General features: G+C 37.2%; 1 protein-coding gene across 3 annotated transcripts in view; it reads left to right on the forward strand.

The window, feature by feature from the left end:
• ULK4 (unc-51 like kinase 4) overlaps positions 1 to 24,950 on the forward strand; it is a 246,219-nt gene that overhangs the window by 159,742 nt on the left and 61,527 nt on the right. For all 3 annotated transcript variants that reach the window (XM_040589959.1, XM_040589958.1, XM_040589957.1), the window contains exons 33-34: positions 18,489 to 18,655; positions 22,106 to 22,204. In XM_040589959.1, the coding sequence (XP_040445893.1) occupies positions 18,489 to 18,655; positions 22,106 to 22,204 (266 nt within the window). The remainder of the gene's footprint in view (positions 1 to 18,488; positions 18,656 to 22,105; positions 22,205 to 24,950) is intronic.

Here is a 24,950-nt window from a genome sequence, read left to right on the forward strand (position 1 = left end):
ATCACAGCACTGTAGTAAAAGTCTTGTACTCTAGTACAGTTCACAGATACGTAAACTCTTTGTTTTGCCTTCAAGTCAGTCTTTTTGTCACTTCTGTTACTTTTCTGGTTAAGTTTCTGAGTTTGTTTATCAGGTAGTTTGTACAAATTAAAAATAGAAAATGTTAAATTATCTTAATCATCTGTAGTTAGTAGTAGTTAGCTTTCAAACTTTGAGTTCTGTTTGTCCCCAGGTCGTATTCAAAGGCAAGGAAATTCTTCATTCTAACTGTTTCATCATATGCATTTTACTTATAGGAAGAGTTTGGACATAGTACATTAGAGTGTAGAGAAGTGTGTTTCAAAGGCTTTAGCTGCTTCATCAGAATCGTCATTCTGAAGAAATTAACAGAGCAGGTTGTTGCAAAATAGATCGTATAGACTGCAACAGATAAGTTCTGATAGTCTGTCTACAGCTTTTCATTCCTGATAATGCCTCAAATTTATTATGCTTACATAAACAGCTATTTTCAGTATGTATAAAAGTAATTCCAAGTAATTCTATCTTTAGGAAAGGTTTCCACTGCGATGCAAATCTGATCTAGTAAATTGTTTGCAGCTCAGTGTTACTTAACAAATGAGTTTACATTTTTAGCTTTTTTGCAATCTCATTATACTCCATAAATTGTTTATCAATTTTTTTTCATGATGGGTCATATAAGGAGATGATTTATACATAAGGTTCAATGCAGTCATGTTGAATTGAATGACCTTTTCCCTGCTCTACTGCTGTGATCCCGTGTTTGGCCACTATCCTGAAGTAACCACCACTAGAAGTGTAAGCAGAGATGTTTGTCAGAATGTTTAAAAACAGTTTCCATTATATGGTACAGCAAATCCTAAACTATTCCATATGTGGTAATGCTGTTGAATCTCAGGAACTGAAGTAAAAGGGAATTTGTGGGTTTTAGAACAATAAAAATAGTCTTTTGAGTTGTGTAAAAATGCAACACCTATTAGTAGTACATGGTACTTCAAGCAGTTTGCGTACAAACTGAAGTTCCTGAGGAAGGACCTTTGGTGGGAATGTAAGGTGTTGGCTACAGCGGTTAAATCCAGTATCATATTAAGAAAGCATGCTAGGTGCTTGAAGCAGAGACAATTATTAAAAAGGAAAAGATTTGCAATAAACTTTGTAGTCAGATCATCATAACTCATTTGCACCTCATGAAAGAAAGATCAGCCTTCATGGGTGAGGTATCCTTACTCATCTTGTGGTCCACTGCTTTGACTTTTAGTCAAATGTCAAGAGATTAATTAGATTTCAAATGTCTTCGTGTGTCATATTGTTAAAGTCTGTTAAATACTGCATATTCAAAAAGTGGCACTCATGAGACCGACATCCAACTTTAACCTTTCTCTTGAGGAAAAAAAAAAAAAGAAAAAAAAAGAAAAAAGCATGTCAGTCTCTTACAGACTTTATGATCTTTATGATCTTTAACATAATGATACGTAAATGACAATGAATTCTGAGGTCTCTAGGTAGACCCCAAAGGTTTCTAACTTACCTAAATCTTCGGTGGATATTCTTCTACCTTTTCACTTCCTCACAGATAATTACATTTCAGCTTCAGTCTCGGAAAGAAATTTAATTATGCTGCCCATAGCACACTTTTTAAGAACAACTTCTAGCTTCTGAGCCAGCTCTTTTTCACCTGCTACATCATCAGTGTTCATGAAATGACGCAGTTAACTGCACTGACGTGGCAACTCAGATCTTCCTCCCTGCTGCACCTACCTATGCAGTGCTCTGAGCTGCTGTGCGACACTGAGAAGGCAGTGGTGTGACGTTCCATGGGACTTTGATTTTAGGAATACAAGTGAGTTGTTGGAGTAGCTGGCTTTAAAGTTGCAGGATTTTCTTCCAAGATGGGAGAAACTAACTCTTAAGACAGTGATCAAGAAGAGAATTAGTCATATGGGAGAAGTCTACTTGCAAAGGAAAGGCAGTACTTATAAAATCCTACAGAATGTATTAAACTGCTAATACGGCATTAAAAAACCCCAACAAACAAACAAACAAAAACCACAGGCTTTGTCTGTGAAGGAATTAGACACGCTGGTTCTGAAGCCATTTGCTCCTTCCTTAGTAGTCCCTGTTTATTCCTAGGAGGAGTTTTCTGCTAAACTTTTACACGATACAGTATAGGGATATTTCTTCAGTGACTGAAGATAGAAAATGTGTTGCTATTCATAGCAGTACTTTATACCTGCTTGTTGAACATCACCCTAAGCAATTATAAAGCTTAGTTCAGATGCAGCATATTGTGATTCTGGATGGAAAGATTAGCAGGGATATTAAGGGATATAAGGGAAATCAATATGAGTGAGAACCTAAACCAAATTTTTCCATATTTAATCAATGCTTAGAAACAACTTGCTCTCATTTAAATAAATGTGAAGAAATTATCTTAAAATACAGAAAATAAATGCAGACAGATTTGTATCATCCTCTCAGAGTAGTTGCAGATGTTGCTTCTTATCATTTGGATGTTACAGGTGAAGTTCCTCGGTTAGGAGGTGTGCACCTTACAGCTGTGCAGGACACGAGCCTTTCACAGCTCCCTGCCAGCACTGTAGTAGCTCAGCTCATGAGCAGAGATGTCTCTGTTAACATCTAAAAGTAGTAGTTGTGTGTCACAATGTTCATTTGAGTTACAGGCTCTATGAGAAATCAGTGGTGGTTGAGCCTGAAGAAGTCTTCTATGGTATTACGAAGTTGAGAATGTTTTTTAATAGTATTAAGACATGTTCTTCTGACCCAAAATGCCAGGTGCTCAGGTGGAACTGTATGTCATCACATGGGTATACTTAGAAGCCTGATACCATAGGAGGTAATGGGAATCATGTCAAAATAGCATGGTGGTAGTGAATTCTTTGAGGAAAAAATAACTTGTGTCATCCTGTGATATTCATCAGTGCAGCCATCTGAAAAGGATGAAACTAGAAAAGTAATTGCTGTGAGAAACAGTTATGCCATTCCAGTAAGAACCCAGCCCGTGTTGAGAGCCGTACCCATAAAGCACATAATGTCGCAGCATGCTTGCTAAGACTTCAGAGGATAAAGTAAGTTAATAAAGGCTCAACAGGTTGTTACTAGTTGTCTCGCTAGTGCTGTACTGTAAAAGGGGACTGACCTGTTCTGGGGCTGGCGTGGGCTTCCTGATCCTGTCCCTGTGGTCAGCCGAGCAGATAATCTTGCAGCATAGCTGCCTGCTTAAACTACCTAAGATATCTCATTTTAACACCTAACTGACGGAAGGGAAAGGAGAAATAACAAAAAATGTTCAAGATCTTTTCATTCAGTGATACTCAGGTCTGAGAAGCCCTATGCAGAAATCTGATGATATAACTGATCAGCTTAGTTTAATGATGGGAAGTTATTTCAATAAATATAAGCAATTTCAATACTTAGACTGTATTTATATTTCTAATGTGCCAACCATAATATACATTTTTTATGCCTATCCAGTTCCTAGAGAAAACTAAAACTTAAGGTCTTGACTTATTACTCTGATTGATAAAGTTTGGTAGCATAAAACTCATTTGAAAAATTAATTTTTTGTTAAAATGTAAGATGTCAATTTTCCATCTGAGAATGTGGCTACCTGAGGGTTTCCTGGTGACAAACTCAGGACTGTGAAAAAAGAAAAAGTCTTCAAAGACAGTCTCCTTCTCACCCACTTAGCCATAAAATGGTATTTTTTTTCCTCCCCTCTGGAGATTGTTGTCTTTGCATTCACTCTAGGTGGTGCTTTTCCTGCAGTCTAATTTAAACATTATCATTAGACATAATGCTAGTACTCCCATGAAGTGCAACTTAAATCATATATATTAGCACTAGTGGATTTGATCAGTCTGAGAGAAAATGAGTAACTAGATAAAAGTATAGCTATCATAATAGCTACAAGTTAAGTATTGATGACACAAACTTGTTACTGATAATAAATTAAAATCTAATTATAATTATGTCCCTGTGCTGCCTGTCAGATATAATTAGAAGCTACAAGGTGATATTAAGGGATTAAATTAAAAATTTAACTATGTATTTGAAAAGAGACCCTGTTTGAATACAGTTACTGTGCCGTAGGTTGTAGCGCTATCATGTATTTTCTATTCTAGCTGTTAGAACAGTCTCAGTATGAAAGCAATGTATCACTGCCAATTTGAGGCAAGTGTAAAGTTGCAAAGGTACAAAGTATGGTACACGACATTATACTACATCAATCATTACTCTGTTGTAGGGATAATGGTCATCTTCAGATGTACTTACATGATCCTACTGAAAAAAGTTCTTTTTGTCAATGGCTAAAAATAAGCAATGGTTCTGGCAGGACTGGATCTATGTTGTGGATAGATAAATGAAATCTGAGGTTTTTTACTGATTTAAAGAATGGTTTGGGGGGTTTGTTTGTTTTAGATATTTTCAATAGTTGTTGTAGCTCCCAGGCAGCCAGATATTTTCCTATTCTAAGTCATTTTCATGAATATTGTAGACTGAACAAATGTTTTAATCTCACAAAATCTGTTTAAACTGTTTGCGAACAATTAAACTTCAAAATAATTTGCTCTGTAAAACAGAAAGGATATTATGTCATAATGGAGAAACTGCAGTTCTTTACATTTTTAAAGCCTTTTGAAAGACCTGATTCTACAGAAATATGAAGCACTGGTCTATATTGAGACTTTCCTGTGATGTGTATGTTTTTCCACCTAAATACTTTTTATTTTTTCAGATTTTACCTAAAATACAACATTCGTATTTAGTCTTTATAATGTAATGTTTTATTTTGCTATTCAGGATCTGATTTTATAATACAGTTTAGTTTTTCTGAACACAGTAAGTTTATTTTATGTGCATTTCATATTTAAGAATTTATTTCCATAGGTAAATTTCTTTTGAAGTCTAAAGTGTAGATCTATGTCTACACATGTATTTTCCACCCTCTTAAGGCAGTACATATTCAGGTGAGTGTTTGTGGTGGTGTTCAAGTTATTAAGGCAAGTTACCACTCCTTAACTGGTAGGTATTTCCTACAGCATTTGGTCAATGCCTTGTAGATTTGATATGGTAACTAATTATGTGTATATTTGTGACAGTATTTACATTTTATAGCAATGTACTTGCACATAGTCAGTTTTGCAAGTCAACTGTTGGGGGAACCCGATTGATATGTGGTTGAAAGCTTCAGATGAGGGACAGTGGTTATTTAAGCTGCCCTAACAAAAATGTAGATGTTGACCTGATGATACTGTTTGATTTTATTGAAAATACATTTCACAGATGTGGTGTAAACTTGTCTGTCCACCCATTTAAAAAAATGTTATTTTGTCTTATTTTAGCTTAAGCTTTTTTATAATCAGACCGAGATTATATTTATGTAAGAAGGGTTTATGAAGACAAGCGTGTCAGTAAAGATGTGCTCAAGCCAATGTGGTCGATTTCGGATCTGAGCTTTAAGCAAATCAGTATAACTTTTCATTTAAAGAGATCCTAACTTGAAAAACGTTGGGGTTTTTTGTTTCATAAATAAGCTTTAAAGGTTTCCGTAGATGTCTCCACATTGTTAGAAGATATTGCATCAGCTAACTGTTCCTTCTTTGTGGTTGAGGAAAAAGATACATGCTTCCCTTTGAATTTTTAAGATGAATGAGGAGGAAATAGGGTATCTTTATGAAGTCTAAAGCTCTTTTCTTTTTTTTTTTTCTGTATTTTAGAAGATTTTAAAAAAATGGGAAGTTTTTTTTCCTTCACATTACCACCCACCTTTTGAAAAAATAAGGGAATAAAAAGGGTGGAAACTTCTTGTTCACCTGCATCCATTTAGTTTCAACTTGTCTTGCCTCTCCTGAGGGCCATTCTTTCTTTGTTTATCATATTGCCGGTTGCTTACTCAAAAACCTCTCATCCCTATTCCTGTGAAACTTGGCAAAAATCCGGTAGAATGTTGTTAATGGATTTATTCACATTTTTGAAAGGTCACATTTCCTACCTAACACGTCCAGATTGTGACATACAGCTTTTTAGTCAATGATACAGCCATGAAATATGAACTAAAACAACTGCTACTGTATGGATTATATAAAGATTGAAAAAATAGAATTATTTGTGATGGCTCAACAGTCTTTCCAATGCACATTTTTGCTGAATAAACACAGACATCATATTTTCTATTTTGATCCCACCATCTAACCCAGAGTGACATGAAGTGTGGGTTTATGCCATTTTTTCTTACAACACGCTCGAACTGTTACTTGCAATGCATTTGTTTCAGGAATTACATTGAGTGTTGTTGAGTTCAGAGAGCATGTGGTTCAAACAGCAACACATGAAGATGAATTTAAAGGCAGCATTTTGTCTATACTGTGAAGAAGAGTCATAAGCAAGATAAGGAAAAGGCAGATACAGTACCCAAAGGAACAGATTATCAAGGCAGGTTTAGGGGGTTGACAGAAGATACGGGAAGAACAGCAGTGCTTGCAAGGTTTTTGCCTGCCTTGGCTGTGGGTCAGGCAGTCACACAGACTGAGCCTGTGCATTACGGGATCAGCCTGGATACAGAGGTTCTCGGTCTGGACTGGGTGCAAGAACTGGCTGGGGGCTCTGCCTGGCCCCCTGCAAGAAAACCTCTGTTCAAGAAAGGTGTGCGTGCAGTCACGCTTATAACCAGCTACAGTGACGCGTCCAGAAGGCAGTAACTGGCAACGCTTGGCAATAACCTTCTAATTCAGTTCCATCAAGCTGGCCAGTGTTTGTGCTGCCTGTGGGGCCCAGTCTCCCAGGCAGAATTGTAACCCGCTATCCCAGTTCAATGCAGTATTCTGACAGGCCAGGTTGTACAAAATGCTTGACCTCTACTTGCCATAAAATTGCTTCTCTTGAAAACTTAATTATATACATCTCTCATTTCTGGTGTCTGCTGGCTGCAGCTGCTCACCAGTTCTTGCATAATTTATTGACAATCCAGTTTTGCAGATCTTAATTCCTTCAGTCTTCCCATCGGAACTGCCTTTACTTGGTGTAGATTCAAATTTGCTAGGACCAGACTTAACTTTTTGTAGCCTGCTTCCAAAGCCCTTCTCCCTTAAAGCACAATCTTCATTAAGCCTAGTCAGTTCTCCCTTTCTAAAAATGTTGATGAACAAAGGCAAAGGATGAGCCTAGTTCAAATAGAGTGGAGCCAAAATTTTGAGCAGATCTTAGCTATTTACAGATAGCAACTGCATGTTGGTTCCACTGGGAAAAGTGTGCACTCCTGTACTGAAACACATTGGGCATCCCTAAAACCATTTAACACACTAGCTTTCTCTCTGAACCAGAAAAAGTGTTTCTTCATGTGAACAGAGGGAAGCCCTATCAAATATACCCTGATGCCACCATTCTGTAGGGTATCTGTTGCAATCCTGAATCCGAGATGGAAGCAGTGACCTGTGTTGAATCTATTGCAGAGAGTATTATCTTAGAAAATGCTGGGGATATTACTTCATTGTTTCAAGCTGCTGTTAAATTTTATCATCCTTGATGTTTGTCTCTTCACTTGAGATAACATGGAGGAAGAACAAAGGAACATGAGCCCTTCATTGCAGGCTCCCTCATTCCCCTTACCCCCATTGTTTATCTTGTCATATAAAAAGATTGAACTTAATGTCTTTGCCTGAACTTGCTTTCTAGAATCAGTGGTCTGGGCATAAGCAAGCTGGAGGAGAAATGTAGGTGCATAGTGGCAGTGCCCAAGGCACATAAGTGACACATGAAGCACACACTGGGACAGAATGGTGGAGGCTCCCTACATTGGAGCATTTAAGTTACTGGGACCCCATAGCACATTAATGCCTGACAGGTATCTCTGCCCAGCCCCAGCAGAGCCAGCACGGTAGAGAAAAAGGAAAAGATACTGTCATGGTGTAACCCTGGCTGACAGCTCAGCACGACACAGCTGCTTGCTTACTCCCCAGCATCCCACTAGGGTGGGGGGAGAATCGGAAGGGTATAGAAGTGAGAAAGAAATGGGTCAGTTCAATAATTAAAAAGTGGTAAGAATAAAAAGACATTGTAAGGAAAAGAGCAGCGGTTTGGTAAAACCCAAAAATGCAAAGAGAGAGAAAAATAAAACCCAAGAAGGACAAGTCATGTAAATGAAAACAGTTGCACGCAGTCAACCAACAAATGCCTAGCCAGTCTGGGAGCAGCAGTCCCCCTACCAGCTTCCCCTCCAGTTTTATGGCTGAACATGGTGTTACATGGTATGGGAAACCCCTTTGGTCAGCTGGGGTCAGCTGTCCCAGCTCTGTCCCCTCCCAGCTTCTTGTGCACCTCCAACCTGCTCACTGGCTGGGTAGTGTGGGGAGTAGAAAAGCCCTTGATGCTATGTAAGCACTGCTGAGCCGTAATTAAAACATCAGTGTGCTATCCACACTGTTCTCAGCACAAATACAAAGCATCGCCCCATACAAGCTACTGGGAAGAAATTTAACTCTACAGTACCAGTACGGGTACTAAACCAGAACGTGCATACTAAGTTTCTTTTGCTGTTCTGTGGCACATCTTCACAGCGCGCTCCCTTAAGAAAACGTCCTGGCTCTCTAGAGCCCTCTTTTCTGTTCTGCGGTTGCCGTCTCTCTCGCTGTAGTTATATCAATGTTCTCATCTTCTTTTTCACCACTGAAGAAATTAGTTGCCCTCGAACAAAGCAGAATCCAGATTCTCAGTTAAAGCAGGAAGATCCAGTTCAGCTTGTTGTGGGGGACTGTTCACTGGTTTTATTTCAAAACTGGACGGCTTGTGCCAAGATGGCATAGTAGACCAAAGTGTTCCATGTGATCTCCTTCCACTGCTTACACAGAAGTTTCCCCAAGAGTCTGACCCACCATATACACAGGCTGTATACCTGCATAGAAAACGTACAAACTGCCTACAACCCAGTGTCAGTAAACCCACGCTCCTGTTGTGTGGGTCCTGATCAGATAAGGGAGACAGGGTATGGAACACAGTATTCAAACACATGCAGGCTTGCAGTTCTTTCAGAGCCAGGACTACCTCTTGATCAAGTAAGCTGAGCTGTAGTACCAGCTGACTTAACTCAGTGCAGTCTTTTGAAGCCAAGATAGTTGGGATCAAGTAGCTGTGCTGGCAGAAAATGAAGGCTCTGTTGGTTTAGGTTGTACTAATGATAAGTATTAGGTAAGGCACTTCTGGTCAAGCCTGAGGTGACAGTGTGATCACAGTGTGATGGGTTCCAGCTCAAAGACCCCAGTGATAAGGTTGAAAATCGTGCATAGGTTAAAGTAGAACAAGCATTCATGCAAACAAAACCGGACATATGCCTGAGCCGCTTAAGAAGGATAATAACAGCTGAGGTGAAAAGTCTGTGGTTAAATTTTAGAGATTTAATCAGATGTGGCATTATTGGTACAGCTAGATGATAGCAAATTAGAGAGTCTGCTGGTCAAAGTTATCTTAACATGTATTTGGAAAATGGTTAACCTAGCAGAGTAGGTTTAAGGCTACAGAATTTAATCTGATCATAGCCGCAAAACCAGATTTACTATTGTGTAGCACCCTGACCTCTGTTTAAGCCCTTTGATCACGTAAGTGTAAATATATCAAGGCCACCTTGGACAGTTGCAATTACTAGTTGTCAGGTTTTATTTCTGTTGTAAACTTAACTAATGAATAACGCAGGATGTAACGCAGGAAACTGGCTGAGATTCAGGGTTTTTGTAATAACCAGCAGCAAACTGCACTGAGCGGATACCCTAGCCATTGCTTTTGTTCTTTGGTCTAGTTGTAACAATTGTAGAAGGCTGTCACTTCCAAGCATCCAAGCATCACTTCCAAAAATCCAAGCAATTGTGCCCTGTAAGTTTTCATCCTATGGAAGACTGATGTAAACAGACCAAGCGGGGTAGGAAAAAATATTTAGCATCTTTTGTTACAGACCATGACTTCAGTAGGGAAATGTGTAGACTTTTTACCCTTATTCTTTGCTGAATATATGTGGGAACAGTAGTCAACTGTATTTTATTTCTGCAGTTTGAAACTGAAAACTTCAGAGAATTTTCTGAAGCCAAGGTTCATTGGTCCTTATCACTGTCAGTCCAGGGTCTCTTGAAGGCCTAACTAGAGCAATTAGTGCTGGTAATGTTGTTCAAAGCTGTTGAATGCTGTCAATTTGTGACAACAGTTCAGGGCTGTATCTGCATTCTGAGGCTGTTCATATCTGGTTTGTACAGGTTTTGTCCAAAAGGCAGCTCTCAAAGTTTGAATGTGGTCTCTCAAGGATTTTGGTAGAAGGGAAAGTTGATGCCAAAGCAGAAGCACATTAAGATATTTGAAGTAGATAAACAGGATTTAATCTTGTGTGACAGGAAGTCTATTATTAAAATAGCAATCTCTTTAGAAGAATTTCTAGTTCTAAATTAAGCCCTGGATATAAATTCCCCCTGTATTTTATCACATGGTAATTGTTGCTGGCTTGATCTTTCTGAGCAGTAAGTCAAAAAGTCTTTGAATCTTTGCTGACTCTGAGTCTTGCTGAATGCAAAGAATTCCTAATCTAACAAAATAACAGATTTTAATCTACTGAAGAACGTTTTGTCTAATTTTTGCCATTAATTTGAGGACTTTATGAAGCCTTTGTTTTTCTAAGAAGCATATGCTATATATTAATTCGCAACGTGAAGGCAGAGGTTCTTCCATGTGGCTGTGAAGCAACAACCATTAATATCTCAGGCTAGTTTTAAAGGAGGTTTGAAAGACTGTTGCTTCTGAAAGAGTAAGGTGTCCGGTTAGATATTCTTGTTCCTCATGCAGATAATTAAAACCTGCTGTTTGGAAAATCTCCCTAAGCATTATTTAACACCTGTCTAACAAAGCCAATAGATTTTATTTTAGTTGACGCCTTTTAAGGAATGAAGTAGGATGTATCAGGATCTGACTTGAAGTATAGGGTCCTGTAGAATTACTGTGCTTTATAAAATGGACTACAAGCTCTAATGTATCTCTAACATATGAGGAAAAATATCTAACTGGAAAGCTGCTACAGAGTTTGCTTAATAGCAGCAATAATAGTCAGTCCATACAATGTGATTTTGTATTATTACAGTCTTGATTTATTTATATTTTTTGTTTGTTTGTGATGGAAGGTTGTGCTTGCGAGTACTGCACAATTGCTGTATTGAGAGACTGTATCAACAAAAATGCTGAAATCCGTATGAAAAGAATGCAAGTTAGGTGTTTAATATATGCACAATTGGGAACAGAAATATTTGACACGCATACCCTGTGAAGTCATTGTATCACATCCACCTTCCTCCCTCCCCAGGTCTTCCAGCTAGAAGGGTCATTGGAGTGTGTGAGCCTGCTTCAAGCCAAGTCAGATGGGCTCGTGCAGGCTGCCCATGCAAACAGTGTGAAGCAGCCTAGCACAGCTTGTCAGGGGAGGCCAGGCAGTACTCTCATCATCTCTGGCTCACGCGTGCACACATGCAGTTGTAGGAGTAACAGCCTCCAACAACTGATCACCAGCAAACACCTGGGAAGAACCAGTGTTTGCCATCAACAAAGCTGTCTACAAATGAACGTCTGTCACAGCCTTAGCATTGTACTTTGTGTATTGTCAGTTACCTCTTGGGATGATGCACTCTATTTCATATGCATCAAGGGCCTTATGCTCCCTCATTAACAAAAAAAGCAGCCTATTTGTGATGTATATAACATACACATTAGTGACAGAACCAGCAGCAATTCTTATGACTATGCTGGGTACTAAACTTCATCTCTGAAGAACAAAATTTTAATTTGAATAAATAATTTTAAATGTTTTTTTTATGTCCAGTCTCACAAGCCGCTTGATACGAGCGTTTATAAAGTTTGTGTGTAGGTCTTCAGTGGATCCTACCTTTTGTTAACAAGTTTTTCACTTACCTTTTTGTAGTAAGTGATTATTCTCAGCTACTTAACCTAAGAACCAGGTAGAATCTCTAGAGACTGTGGTGCCAACAGCATGGTACCCAAACAAATCAAACCTGACTGCTGACATGAGACACTATTAATGTCTCATGAACACTGTGAATAGATCCCCTGAACATCATTACAGTCCATATGTATGTAGTATTTGCTCCTATAGCTTTTGGATATTTTTTTCTGATAGAACTAGAAAGCATCTGGATGTTTTTATAATTATTTTCCAGAGAAAGTTACCTTCCGATCCTTCATTCCATCCCTGTTGAACAAGTTTGTGTTCATGTTCGATGAGTTATACTCCTAGGAATTAGGACCGTGTCTGTAAATCTTGTCTAGAATAAAATCCTCTGCCTTCAAAACTTTGATGCTATGTACCTACATGTGCTGTGAACTTGGTTTTGGCTTGGATATCTTTTCTGCATTAATTATAGTATAGTTGAGTCAATCTGACACAAAATCTTGAATTCAGTTCAAATGTTGTCACAGAAACCTTAACGAGATTCTAAGATGGGAAACTTTTTTTTTCTTTTTTCATTTCCAAAAGCATCAGCAAATCAGGAACTCCCAAGGGATCAGATACTTTCAGAAATACTCCTCTTCTTATACAGAACAACCACAGTCTAGCCGAGTTGTTATAATTTGTTATATTTTACAATTTTTGTATTGACCAGTCAAGCATATTCAACAGTATGTGATTTTATTATTTCTCAATTGTTTGGGTTGCATTTTTACTATCTTTTACTACACTCAGATACTTTTTTTTTTTAATGAGAGAATCCGCTTGGTTTTCTATCTCTTAGCTGGCTGTTCTGTACACCTGTTGGTCTTAATCACCTACATGTTTGTTCCGTAGATTAAACTTTAGAAGACAGTAAATTTCTGGGTTGGCAGGATTCTCTTAAGCTGAGTAGAATTTGACGTGGTTCCCTGGGGAGTCATCAGTTCTGCCTTCTTTCTTCACAAGTAAAGATGCCACCTATAAGCTGCCTTCCAACAATAACCGCTGAACATTGCCAGTCCAGAAAAAGCGAAGCAGAGCTGTGCTGCGCTTTGACTGACTCAAAGCAGAAAAATCTTTCCACTGAGAAGAATGTCAGGTCTGTAGTTCTCTCGGGCATCCACGCTCAAGATAATGGAGTAGTAATTGCCACTCTACTTCCAACCTAGTTGTAGTGAAGGGTGATAACTGGCTTTTCTTCCCTGCTTGTTGTATTCCCACCACATCCATTTTCCTGCACGTAAGGGCAGGGCTGCTGGCTCGGGCACCATTGGTGCACTCCCTGCCTGCCGTCTGTGTAGGAAAAGTGGAGCCACAGACTCTTCCCACAAAGGGAAGCTCTGGAGAGCCTTGACTACTGCAGTGTGACAAGTGCAAATGAGATTTTTGTTCCTTAAACCTAGTGATTATTTATTCAATCACGAAATGTGTAGTCACTGTCCTGGTACTAGGAATAGACTATCCAATATGTACAAAATTTTCTTCTTTAGATGCTATTCATTTTTAAGATCAGAATAGAAAATAATTTTCAGGGCAGCAGTCATGCAATGGATGCGTTCATCAGACCTATCGTTTTCTTTCCACTTGATCTGACATTCATAACTCACCAAATCTTGAAATCGGTGGTGATCTGATTTTCTGTCCTAGTTTATTCTTCCCACGGTATTATAGTTCTAACACAAATAGTTCCTAAAACATAAACAGTAACAAATAATGAACAAAAATAACAATAAAAGCAACAAGTCTCTTTTAAAAATGCCATTACCCTAAAGATACCATTTGCTTTATGTTGCCTGTTCTCAGTTGTTCAAAACAGGAAACCCAGGAAACCTTGAGTGTTAGGGCTGAGATGCAAAGAATGCAAATTAAATCTCAGGTTTATGTAGTTAAACCAGGTTTTATGAAGAATCTTTATGACGTGATATATTATCTTAAGTGCTCAGGTACTGAGGGGCTAATTCCTGTGTGAAAGAATCTATCAGACTAGAGTCCTGTGTTTCTCCTTAGCAATACTATTGCGTTTTATGATTAACATTAAAAAGATAATGAAATACGTTTTCTAGTTAGCGTGGTGATATCATTTCTAGTTCCCTATTTGTTATTGAGTGATTTTAAAAAACCCAACAACAAACCAAAACCAAAACCTGAGCAGGTCTACTCTGTAAGTAAAAGGAGGAAGAAAAGTCTAGTGAATATATATTTGGTAATATCCCTAGGGAGTCAGTTGTGTAGGTATGATACAAATGGGAAAAACAGCTCTCCAGAGCGCAACGTGTCAAAAGGAACAAAGAGAAACCTTTTTGCCAGGCTGCAGGTTTTGCTGCTGGCTGCTTGGCTGCACTGTGGCATTGTTCGGAGGAAGTGCACCTGCTCTAACATTTGCTTCGGCTGGAAGCAGACAGGTTTGTTGAATGCTCTAATTGCTGGTAGGCATGAAAGGATTGCCTAGAAGATTGCTTCCTAGGCTGTCCTTTGATGTTTCATATGATTTGGAAGTGAAGATTTCTTTTCCTTTATCCATCTTGCTAATAGGTGAGAATAAAATATCTCCCCTCAGCTTTCATTCCAGAAGGTATCACGGCACATTCTGTCCGTTTAGCTGTATCATGGGCGAAAAGACTCCTTTTATCTTTTGAAAAGATTTGTAAAACACAAGCATAGTCATCACTTCACATCCACATTCATAAAATGCTATTAGCGATGTGTTCAGTTCATTGCAGGGGTCTCTAGGCAGGAGACGTACTCTGCTGTGAACACTGTGTTTGTCAAATGCTGTAAAACTTGGCTAGGAATTTTGGATGCAGTTCTTTTGATACATATTATGAATCTTGAACTGCAGTTAGAACAAGTTATTTGTTTAATTCCAGTTACACTAATTTCTAAACACAATAAATCGAATACAAAACCCAAGTTTTGCCTTATTTTTCGGCAAAATTTGAATACCAGAGATCTGTACTGAGGCTTGATATTGTGAAGATCCTCCTTTTACAAATAAATATAAGGCATGACTAGTGCACTGTGAAGTATTGTAATAAATTTAAACTGTAACAATAGCTATATGATGTGATATGTTTTAACTGCTGAAATGTGCAAATCACTAGAGTAACAAAAAAATTTATAGTAAATTAAATAAGTTTTTACTTAATTATCTTAATAAGAAATGCCTAGCTGAAAGAAATTATGATGCATTACTTCAACCCATGTAAACTGCCACTAACACTTTCCTCTTGAGAAAGTCTACTATTACCAATATACCCAAAAGTATCAGAATACTTAAAAATATGTAGTTTTCTCAGAAGAACAATCTTCCTCAATTTAAATGGGTTTAGCCTTCTCTATGAAACAGAATTTAGATTCCGGACCACCGCTTTCAAAGTTCAGGAGCGCATGGGGTATATATTTTGAATCAGGGCCTGTTTTACTTTCCGATGAAGAGTTGAGAATTGCTGCATAAGAAATTTATGTCTGTTAAGTGTGACTCAGAAGTACCCCGTCTGAAGTTTTAGAAGATAAATATTGGTTTAGGCTGTCTTGGAAAGTAAGATGAATGTGGTTCTTGAAGTGGTTGTAAGATTTGGGAGAAAATCTTCAATGTATCTGAAATTTAGAGATCCAAATGCAATTTTTGTATTATGATTTACTGAATTACGAATACAATTTCCTGTTTTTTTAGAATTGCATCCTCTTTTTTCAGACTGTCTGTTTTGGGATTCAGTTTTTGGAATGCTGAGACATACTGGTCAATTTTTATAGCTACCTTCTGAGTATACTGGTCACGGTGCCAGTGGCCAAGGCTGTTAAACTTCTATTGAATTTTGTCATGGTCACTGTAAATTATACTAGCTTCTGAACTTTCTCTTCTGAGGACAAAGAATGTGTATTTTGTCTTGTGGTGTAAGCAGGGAGTATATTTACATGCCTACAATTGTGGCCTCCGATTTTTATTTTGTTGTGATACAATGAAGTATTTTTAAAGAGTGTGTCTGGAACTTTATTTACTTGGCCAAGAGGTTTTTTTTTTGTCTGTTTTATTTTTTTATCTGTGGAACCAAGTGTTCATCAAGTTTCTGTATGAATCGTGCAGTGCGTGAGGGAACATTTTGCACTAGTGTTTTACCTTAGATGTCTTTATTATAAAGTTTTGATGTGTTCCAAAGGTATTGTAAGTCCAGGTAAAGTTTGGGGTTTTTCCCCCCAAGATTTCCAAATCGAACAAGCATATCTCTGTACTTAGAACTTTATGTGAGCATGTACCTACCTATGCAAAATCCACTGATGCTGATGTTTTAATTCACTAAGTAAATGTGAATGTTCTGATGTATTTCAGGTGTTTGGAGGCAGGGTTGCTAATTATGCATACTCTTAGGATGGAAATACTTCAAGAGAATAAAAACTAGGTGATTATATTATTCATGTCTCAATGGCTGGGGAGAAAGTTGAGTGTTCGGTCCACCTCCCAGTCCACCAAAAGGCAGAAATGAGGCAGTTTGTGAGACTCAGGCTGGTATGTCAAGGGAATAAACAAGCTGTTATTTTCAAAGTTGGGGAAAGGATTGCGGATCAGTCATGGATCCTGTTGTTTTGTTCACTACTAGCCATTCCTTACTCCGTGCTATACATACAGAAAGGACTGCTGCCTTAAAAAATCCTTGATGATGACCCATACAATGCCTTCATTTGGAAGAGGCCTTCATCTCCAAGTCACTGTCTTAAGGGTTGTATGTAAGCCATCTAGAAATTCTAGGGTGACTCATTCATTTTGATGTGGCTGTGGGTTTTGTGGTCATATACAGGGGACACAGAGTGTACTTGGGACATAATCCTGTAGGCAGTTTTGCAGGCATCACTTTTATAGGGGCCAGCTCCTACTGGATTGTTTTCTTAGGTTTATTCTAATTTAGCCTGGTGAAAAAAGGCATAGAATAGCCACAAGTTTTGTATTGGGTAGGCATACAATCATGTCTGGGTTTTTTATTTCTTGGTGGGTATTGGTGACATCACTTAAATGTGTCTCTGCATGCTGTCTCATTTTTGTATGAAGTGTTCAGAACTGCAGCAGAAATGGTACTTTAAAAAAAGGAGAAGGAAATTAAGTGTGCGAGATTAGATTGATATAATTTTGAGTTTGGTTTATGCAGACAAAACTCCAGGAAATTCAAAGCTTAGCCTGAGCTGTAGTCCATCAATCAAACTGTTGTGAAAGAATAATGCTAGTAGCCATAAAAACACAGAGATATAAGATGATTGCAAGTCATAATGACCCTGACCCATAACTGTATTCGAAATGGATGGTTTTGTATTTAATTTCTTGAGGAAAGTATTAAGGGTCATGAATAGGGGACCCTTATTCTTAAGTTTAGTTAACTGATGGGGCATCTTTGAAAGCCAAAATGTTTCAACAGTCCACAGAGTTGACTACTCTCAAAAGCTGAATGGTGTAATTATGTATTGTGTTCTGCAGTGTCTCACTTTAATCTTGTACTGATGTTTGTAGAAATATACACAATAGCTTTTTAAAAGAACTTCTAAAAGCAAGCTTTTTACTTCGGTGAAACCAGTGAAATGCTTCAGTCATCTTTGACACTCATGGGGTCTAGAAGCTAATATACTAATGTACTACAGTGTTACTACATATGTGCACCCAAGTCACAGTATGGCTAATTGCCAGTTTAAAAGAAGATGGTTTACAAACATAAATATGTTCTTGATGAGAAACAAAGTATCTTTAATCCCTTATGAAACTCTGAAAGAAAAACATTAAGATCAAATATAATAAACTCAGTCACTTTGAAAGTAAGAAAGATTCTGAATTGAATTGGTGTTGCCTTGAAATGGGTTAAATTTTTTTCTGATATGTCAATTGATTTGCGGGTTAAGCAAGCTACAGGAGCTGATGTTGAAAAATTCCAAAGGAGCTTGAAAGGTTTTTAACAACAAGGTATTTTCAGGAAACTTCTTACTGCCATTAGTCAAACAAAACTTAATAACATTTTAAGATTAGTATTCAGTATTTAATTTATAATGCTCTTCCGAATATGTTAAGCATAACACTTTCAATTCTACAATTAAAGCATATAGGGAAGGTTGTAATTGAAGGGCCAGTTAAGAAAGAAACTTTAGGCTTTGACCTTGATGTGTCATTTTGTAACAGCCTGGAGAAATGGCTTAATTCTTGTGATCAGGAGTGTTGTGAAGGAGATGTGTGTACCAGCATGCGACAGAAAAGTGTGTCTTTATTTAATGAATGTTACATAATTTTTCATGCAGTTAGCAATTTGATTGTATCAATTTAACTCTGTGAGCTTCTCCAAACAGAATAGGAGAGGAGGTAATTATCATAATGGTGAAAAAGAGGAAACTTAATAAATATTCATAATGTATGTGAAATTTGTTTTTATTCTAATCTATTATTTTTAACTAGGCTACCTTCCACATTGTTCTTTACCTGATAGTCAATTTCTTTTTTTGTGTCTCACTTTCTGTGTAGGACTGGCTCATCATATCTGTAATCTCCTAATAGAAACTGGGACTCTGTACTTGGAGACAGATGATAAAAGCAGCACCAAGACAGCAAATGCACTGCTTCTGTCCTTGCTTGACATTTTGCACTGCATGCTGATGTATACAGCAAATGTTGTGCGCCAGACTTTACAGGTATGGAATTTATTTCCTGGGTGCATCACCATCTTAAACAATTTTTAGATGACTTCATGTTATCCTAATAACAAAATGAACACTGTTTTGATTTTATTGCATTGTTAGTGTGGTGGAAAGAGAAAAGCACATCTTTTTCAACTTCATCTCACTGTTTCGTGTGGTTCCTGGCTAGAATATCTATACTAGCCTCACTTTGTGCTGGAAACACAGATCCTAGTTGACTGTTTTGTTTCTGTACTCTAGAAGTAGCTTAATTCAATGTTTGCTCAGTGATAGTTTGAAACATTTTTCTTCCATTAATTTTAAAAGAAAAAGATTACTCTGTAAAAAACATCTTTTTATTATAAATCACTTGTGATTACTGTACTTGAAGGGCATATGTAATCATTATATATGCACTGACAGAAGTATTTCCTCTCTTACGCTGCTTGGTTTGTCTTCCCAGTTTGTTTGAACCACTGCAAATTATAGCCCCCAGTGAGGGACATCTTCCTTCTCAAAAATGAAGTAAAAAAAGATATTATTAAAAAAATTTAACATAGTTCTCTTAAAAAACAAAACAAGAAGAAGCATTCATCTTTTTTAAAACTTGATGTTAAACTAGCAATATTTGCTTTGTTTTTAAATGATCTGCCAAATTTCTAAGCTAGTCAAGTGGAAGTAACATCTGTATTTAGGCTGCAAACAACACCACATACTCTTCATGTTAGATTTTTGATGGTCTTGGGATTATCTGCTGAAGTACAGGGAAGCCTATTAGGTCTAGCATACCTAGAGGACAGAGATTCAGAAGATTGCAGCAGGTTGTATTGTCTTTCAGGACATGGCTGCTTTATTATGAAAAGGTCCTTCTCTGTGGGTTGGTTGCTTTTTTGCTTTGGTTTGGAGTTTTTTGTTTGTTTTAAGGACGTTTAATGTATGAAGTAGGTGTTTGAAATTAAGCACTTTTTTTTCCCCTACACAAATTTACATGATCGGTTATGTTATCAACTAGATAATTAATTGAGAGGATTTTGGTTTTTTTTAAAAGATTTTGGAAGAAACTTAATTTAGATCTGATGGTACAATACTGTGTCTTTTTTGAGTCTTCTCTTAATAGGCTCTGTAATGGGCCTCTCATCTAAGAATCACTTTGTAAGTCAAATTTAAAGGCTAGTTGTTGATTGTCATATTATTGGCATCACCTCATGTAACCACAGAGAGATATATTCTGTACTTAATGCTCCACGCAGCAGTAGTAAGGCCGGTTATACTGGAGGACACATGAGGAAAGGGGATCTTGCACATGGATTAGTAATGTTGGTGAAACTGGTGATTTTTATTTAGATACAAAATTAAATACATTCAAAGCCAAATTCTGTTCTGGCTTTGCTTGAACGCATCAGTTGATTGATGCAATGAAACTCCAGCTCCAGTTTTGTCCAACGCTAGTCACAGTAATCATCTTTGCTCTGGAAGGCTAATGGGTAACAAAAGGCAGCTGGAAAACTGATTTTTGAAGATAGCTGTGTCCTGTACACCTGTAAAACTAATTTTACAGTGATGTTACTTGCCTTGGCATACTTGTCTTGACCATGCTCATCCGGGGGTCCCTGTGGATTCTACAGCTGCCTCAGGTCACATGCCCTATTGAATGATGACCATTAGATGGTAACTACTATTTAGCATGCATATACAGGATATTCCACTACCCTGTCTCACTAAATGCATCACTATAGTGATAACAAATATTCTTGGACTGTTTTTATAGGGATCTTCTGAATAAGATACCTTCTAAAATGGAACTAGAAGAAGAGGATCAAGTTTTCTCATATTATCCATTTTTGAGGCTTAAATTGACTTTTACAGATGGTACTAGCTCCACTTGAATCCTTTTTATTTAACTTTTTATATATAAAGTGATAACCTTATCCAGCTGCATAAGCAAAACATGACACCACTTTCCCTTTGCATTTCAGTACTTTATACTGAATGTTGCTGGTAACTATCCAGCTTCATTCAAGGTTTGCTCTCTGTCGTCCAAGTACTTGTGTTTTGATGGAAATGGTGCAAAGGTTCAGATTAATTTGCATGTGTGTTTTGGAGCAGTTTCATCATGTCATGTTCTACAGGTGATCCACAGTAGTTGAAAGTAATTGGCAATCTTGATTTGAGACGTGAACTCTATTTAGTGATTTAATGTAGGTTTAAGCACAGGGTAGCGTGTATTCTTTATATACATATATAAAGTATAATTCCTTTAGTGATACTGTTCATTCTTTTTCCGAAACCATTAAATATATAAAAGTTAAGAGAAAGTAGTCAAACATCCCTGATGGAGGATGCCTGTCTGCTCATCCAAGCACTAACCAGAACTATGTCTTGTTGCTCTTCTTGGACTTCAGCGTTCCAGGTCATTGTGGTGAATCTCAGTGAGGGACATACAAATGTGTCTTATTACCTGGAGAAACAGCTTTTCAAATCTCTTTTATTTCAAAAATCTTTCCAGAAGAAAGGCATTATCCTTTCAACTAATCAGTATCAACAGTGGAGTTTCAGCTTCTGTCTCAGGGGACTTGCTTCTATGTTCACTTAATCAAATGAAAATCCTCAGGTGTTACACTTGGATGATAGTTTTAGGATTGAGCTTTAAATGAAACACAACACAAAATTATTTTTAAATGTGTTCTTTAGACAAAGTGTTTACATTTTCCTCTAGCAGCTTGGACCCATGGAGGGTCATAGTCCAAAGCTGGTGCAAGACAATGAAGTTAAATGAAAAATCTTGCAAGCAGAGCTTTCCTGGTGTCCTGGCACAGGGATGGATCATAAACAGCACTGCCTAGGATGGCAGTGTGTTTTGATGAGGGGTGGTGACAATGGTCAGAACTGCAAGTAGTAGCAGATCTTATCACAGACTTTGGTCGCTTGAAGATTTTATTATTTCTATTTCAAAACCAATTGAAATTACTGTGTTATGCATCTTTCAGGATACAGTGTGAATCAAAAAGGCAAAACTGGACATGATTGCTGAGAATCCTAACTTTTCAGTCATCTTGATTTTCTTGTTTTGAGTTGCACTTGAAATTGTTCCTGATAAAGGAAAAATATATACTTGAACTTTAATGTTAAAATGTTGAAAGAGAATACAAATATGTAAAATGTTTATGGCTTTAGAAAGATGTTTTCCTTACACAGTTTAGAGCATTTTGCTGAAGAAACGTCGTGTAGGTCAGTATATCCAGCATGTGCAGAGTGGGTATGACTGCATTAGTCACCTTTGCTTTGTGGTTATTGTTACAGAGGGAGCGTAACTGCTCATTGGGAGCCCAGGAATACTTAACTAGAAAAGTGTCTTAAGTCTCCTTCAAACTTCCATTCAAACTTTGAGCACCTAATGGACCTAATTTGTTTCTTATAACAAAACAGGCACCTAAGATTGCTTTTTTTTTTCCTCATCATATTAAGGCACAGAAATCTGGCACAAGAGGGGACACACAGGCTGCTGAAGACCTTCTGCTCATCAATAAACCCCTGATGGACCTAATTAGCCTGCTTATTCAACTGGTGAGAATTGGCTTGTTTGTAAGCCGTTTGGACTGTTGCTGAAGTTGGAATTAGTCAGCTGAATACAATGTCTTAGAGCTCTGTTCTGTTTGCTAGTTTTTCATTGTTTATAAACTCCCACCTAGTACAAAGGAAGGACTTTAACAGTTTTTAAAGAAATTACAGGTCACAGTGACTTGCAGGTTACCGGTGACATCAGAGTAAGTCTGTTCCAACCATGGAAGTGGCACGAGGGGCAGGCTGCAGATTTTCAGTTTGAATACATACTTATAGCCAAATTTCAGCCCTTTGGAATGAACTACTGATCACTGCATAGGGAAAAGATGGTGTTAAAAATTTGAAATAAGCACTGCTACCATTAGAAAAGTCAGTAAACATAAAATTAGTTTGCAATGAGAGATTCCTTTTTAATATTATTTTCTTGGGTTTGAGCCTTCTGAGTTTTTCTCAGGTGTTTAGTGTTATTTTAAAATGATCCTGAGGGATTCATGAATGGGAATGGTCCCTGGTGATCTGTAAACATCTTTGAAGTCTGTCTGTTTAAAGTCAGTCTTTTTCAGGGTTTACTAGGTGTCACAGCGCTGCACTGAAATCTCCACAGAGGGCTGTGTTGTGGCCCTGATGCATCCCATCAGCTCAGCCTTCATCACACTGCACAAGAGATTTGTACTGGCTCTGCGTGTAGTAGGTTGTAGCAGAAGAATGCTTCTTGAGCTGGATGGGGTTTTTAGAGGCAGCCTCAGCCTTTTATTTAACATAAAGCCATTTAAATGTTATGTGAAAATTTCCCTGTGGCATATCACACTATCTTTTCCAGGTTATTTCACTTAAAGGCATTTCAGATTTTCTGTGTTCTCTTCCAGACCCAATTGTTTTTTTGTGTTTCATTTAAATATAAGCTTCCAGATGTATTGTGATATGAACATTGTGGCCCTTTTGCTCTCTTTAGCACTGTCAGTCATCATCTATATTGGGGAAGAATGTGATTCCTCTTTTATTAATTTTTGGCATTATTGTGGCTAAATAATCTTTTGATGTATTTATTTTAACCAGCTATTAGCGAAGGTTTTTTGGAAATGTTCACTGAATGACAAGTGACTGAATTTCAACTATATAATCTTTCATCTTTATAAAGTCTTTTATTTTCTATTATTTTTTAAAATGTGTATACATGATAAGTAGTAAGACATAAAGAGATGCAAATATTCCCTTAAATGGGAAGTAGTCATAAATTTAGATTCCATTAACTCTCTAAAGAACAGAAAATTAGAGGCCAAGCTTTTCTCAGCCTATACCACCTGGAAGTCTTTATAAGTTTTTAATTAAAGGATAGGATAATTGTATAGTTAGCATGTACTAATTAGATTTTGACTTGCCCTTGTATTTCAGAAGCATGGCTGCAAATTACCACTATTTTTTGCTTTGTTCTGTATTTCTGCAGATTCTGGTATGTTTAAAATGCTTATTTAAAATCTGCTGATTTTAACATACGAGTAAAGAGTGAAGACTGTTAGTGCTGCTGCTTTTTTTTTGCTTGGTTTTGGTTTTGAATTTTGTTAAAGATTTTGCAAGGGTAGGGATTTTTTTTCTTGTAATGTGTATGTGTTGTTCTTTATATACATTTGCTCAATTGGGTATATGAAATTTACTTCCACTGGGTTTGTTAAATGTTATATCCTTACCCATTGCTGTATTAAACATTTCCTATTAAGGCTGGAAGAGTTCAAACAATAGAATAATTTCAGCATTTAGGATCTACTTGTTTTAAATCTTTTATGCCCCAGTCTCTTTAAATATGACTAGATTCTTTGTGAAGTTTAATGGGTCTCTTAAGATGTATATGCTCCCTACCCCTTCAAAAAGACTCAGGCCCACCTAAGCGCAAGTTCTGCAGAGCTGCCAGCAGTAGTTCTCTGAGTTCGTTGAGCTATGCGGCTATATAACCCTTTATTGCTGTTTTAAGGCATTCCGTTATTTGAAAACTTTACTTTTTTGGAGATAATGGAGGTCTTAAATCCTGAACTCACCATCACTTTAAGATATTGGCTTAAAATTATATTTTATATATATATGGTTTGCTATTTCTACCTATTTTACCATAGTTGTAGTTTCTTATGTTACTTTGAATAATTGCTTTCCCTCATTGATATGACTACCCCTCAAGTAGATGATTGTTCCATGCCCCATTAATTTGTCTATTTATTTATTTTTCTCAAGTTCTACATGTTTATTTGTCTTAATAATCCCTCAAAAGTCAATGTGTATTAAACTTGAAAATATAAAAACCTTACAATAAATTTTCCCTTCTAGAATTGTGATTTAGTCTACCACTTAGGGCATAGCAAAGCAAGTGTAGGAAACATAGATTGCATGTAAATGAAACTTCAGAGTTTTTTAAAATGTGAAAGAAGAAATAATTACAAATTCTGTCATGCAGAAAACACTGCAAATATGGAGAATTGAATGTTTAATCCCATGATCAGTCTGCCCTTAATTGATCAATAAGAGGAAAGCAAATTGAGCATTTAGTCTTCTACTTGGCAGCTTTGTGTTTAGAAGTTAATTACATTTAGCTTTTTTGTGTAATGTTTCTCCACTTGAACATAAATGTAATTTGATTATTATACTGGAACTTGCAGCAGTTATGGAAGATTTAAAATACCTTCTACTTTTTGACATACCATTATACTAAAAAAAAAAAAATATTTTTTTTTACTTACTTTTGAAATCACTTCAGTGTGGATTT

Source organism: Falco naumanni, chromosome 4, assembly GCF_017639655.2.
Source record: "Falco naumanni isolate bFalNau1 chromosome 4, bFalNau1.pat, whole genome shotgun sequence".
Taxonomy (NCBI): Eukaryota; Metazoa; Chordata; class Aves; order Falconiformes; family Falconidae; genus Falco; species Falco naumanni.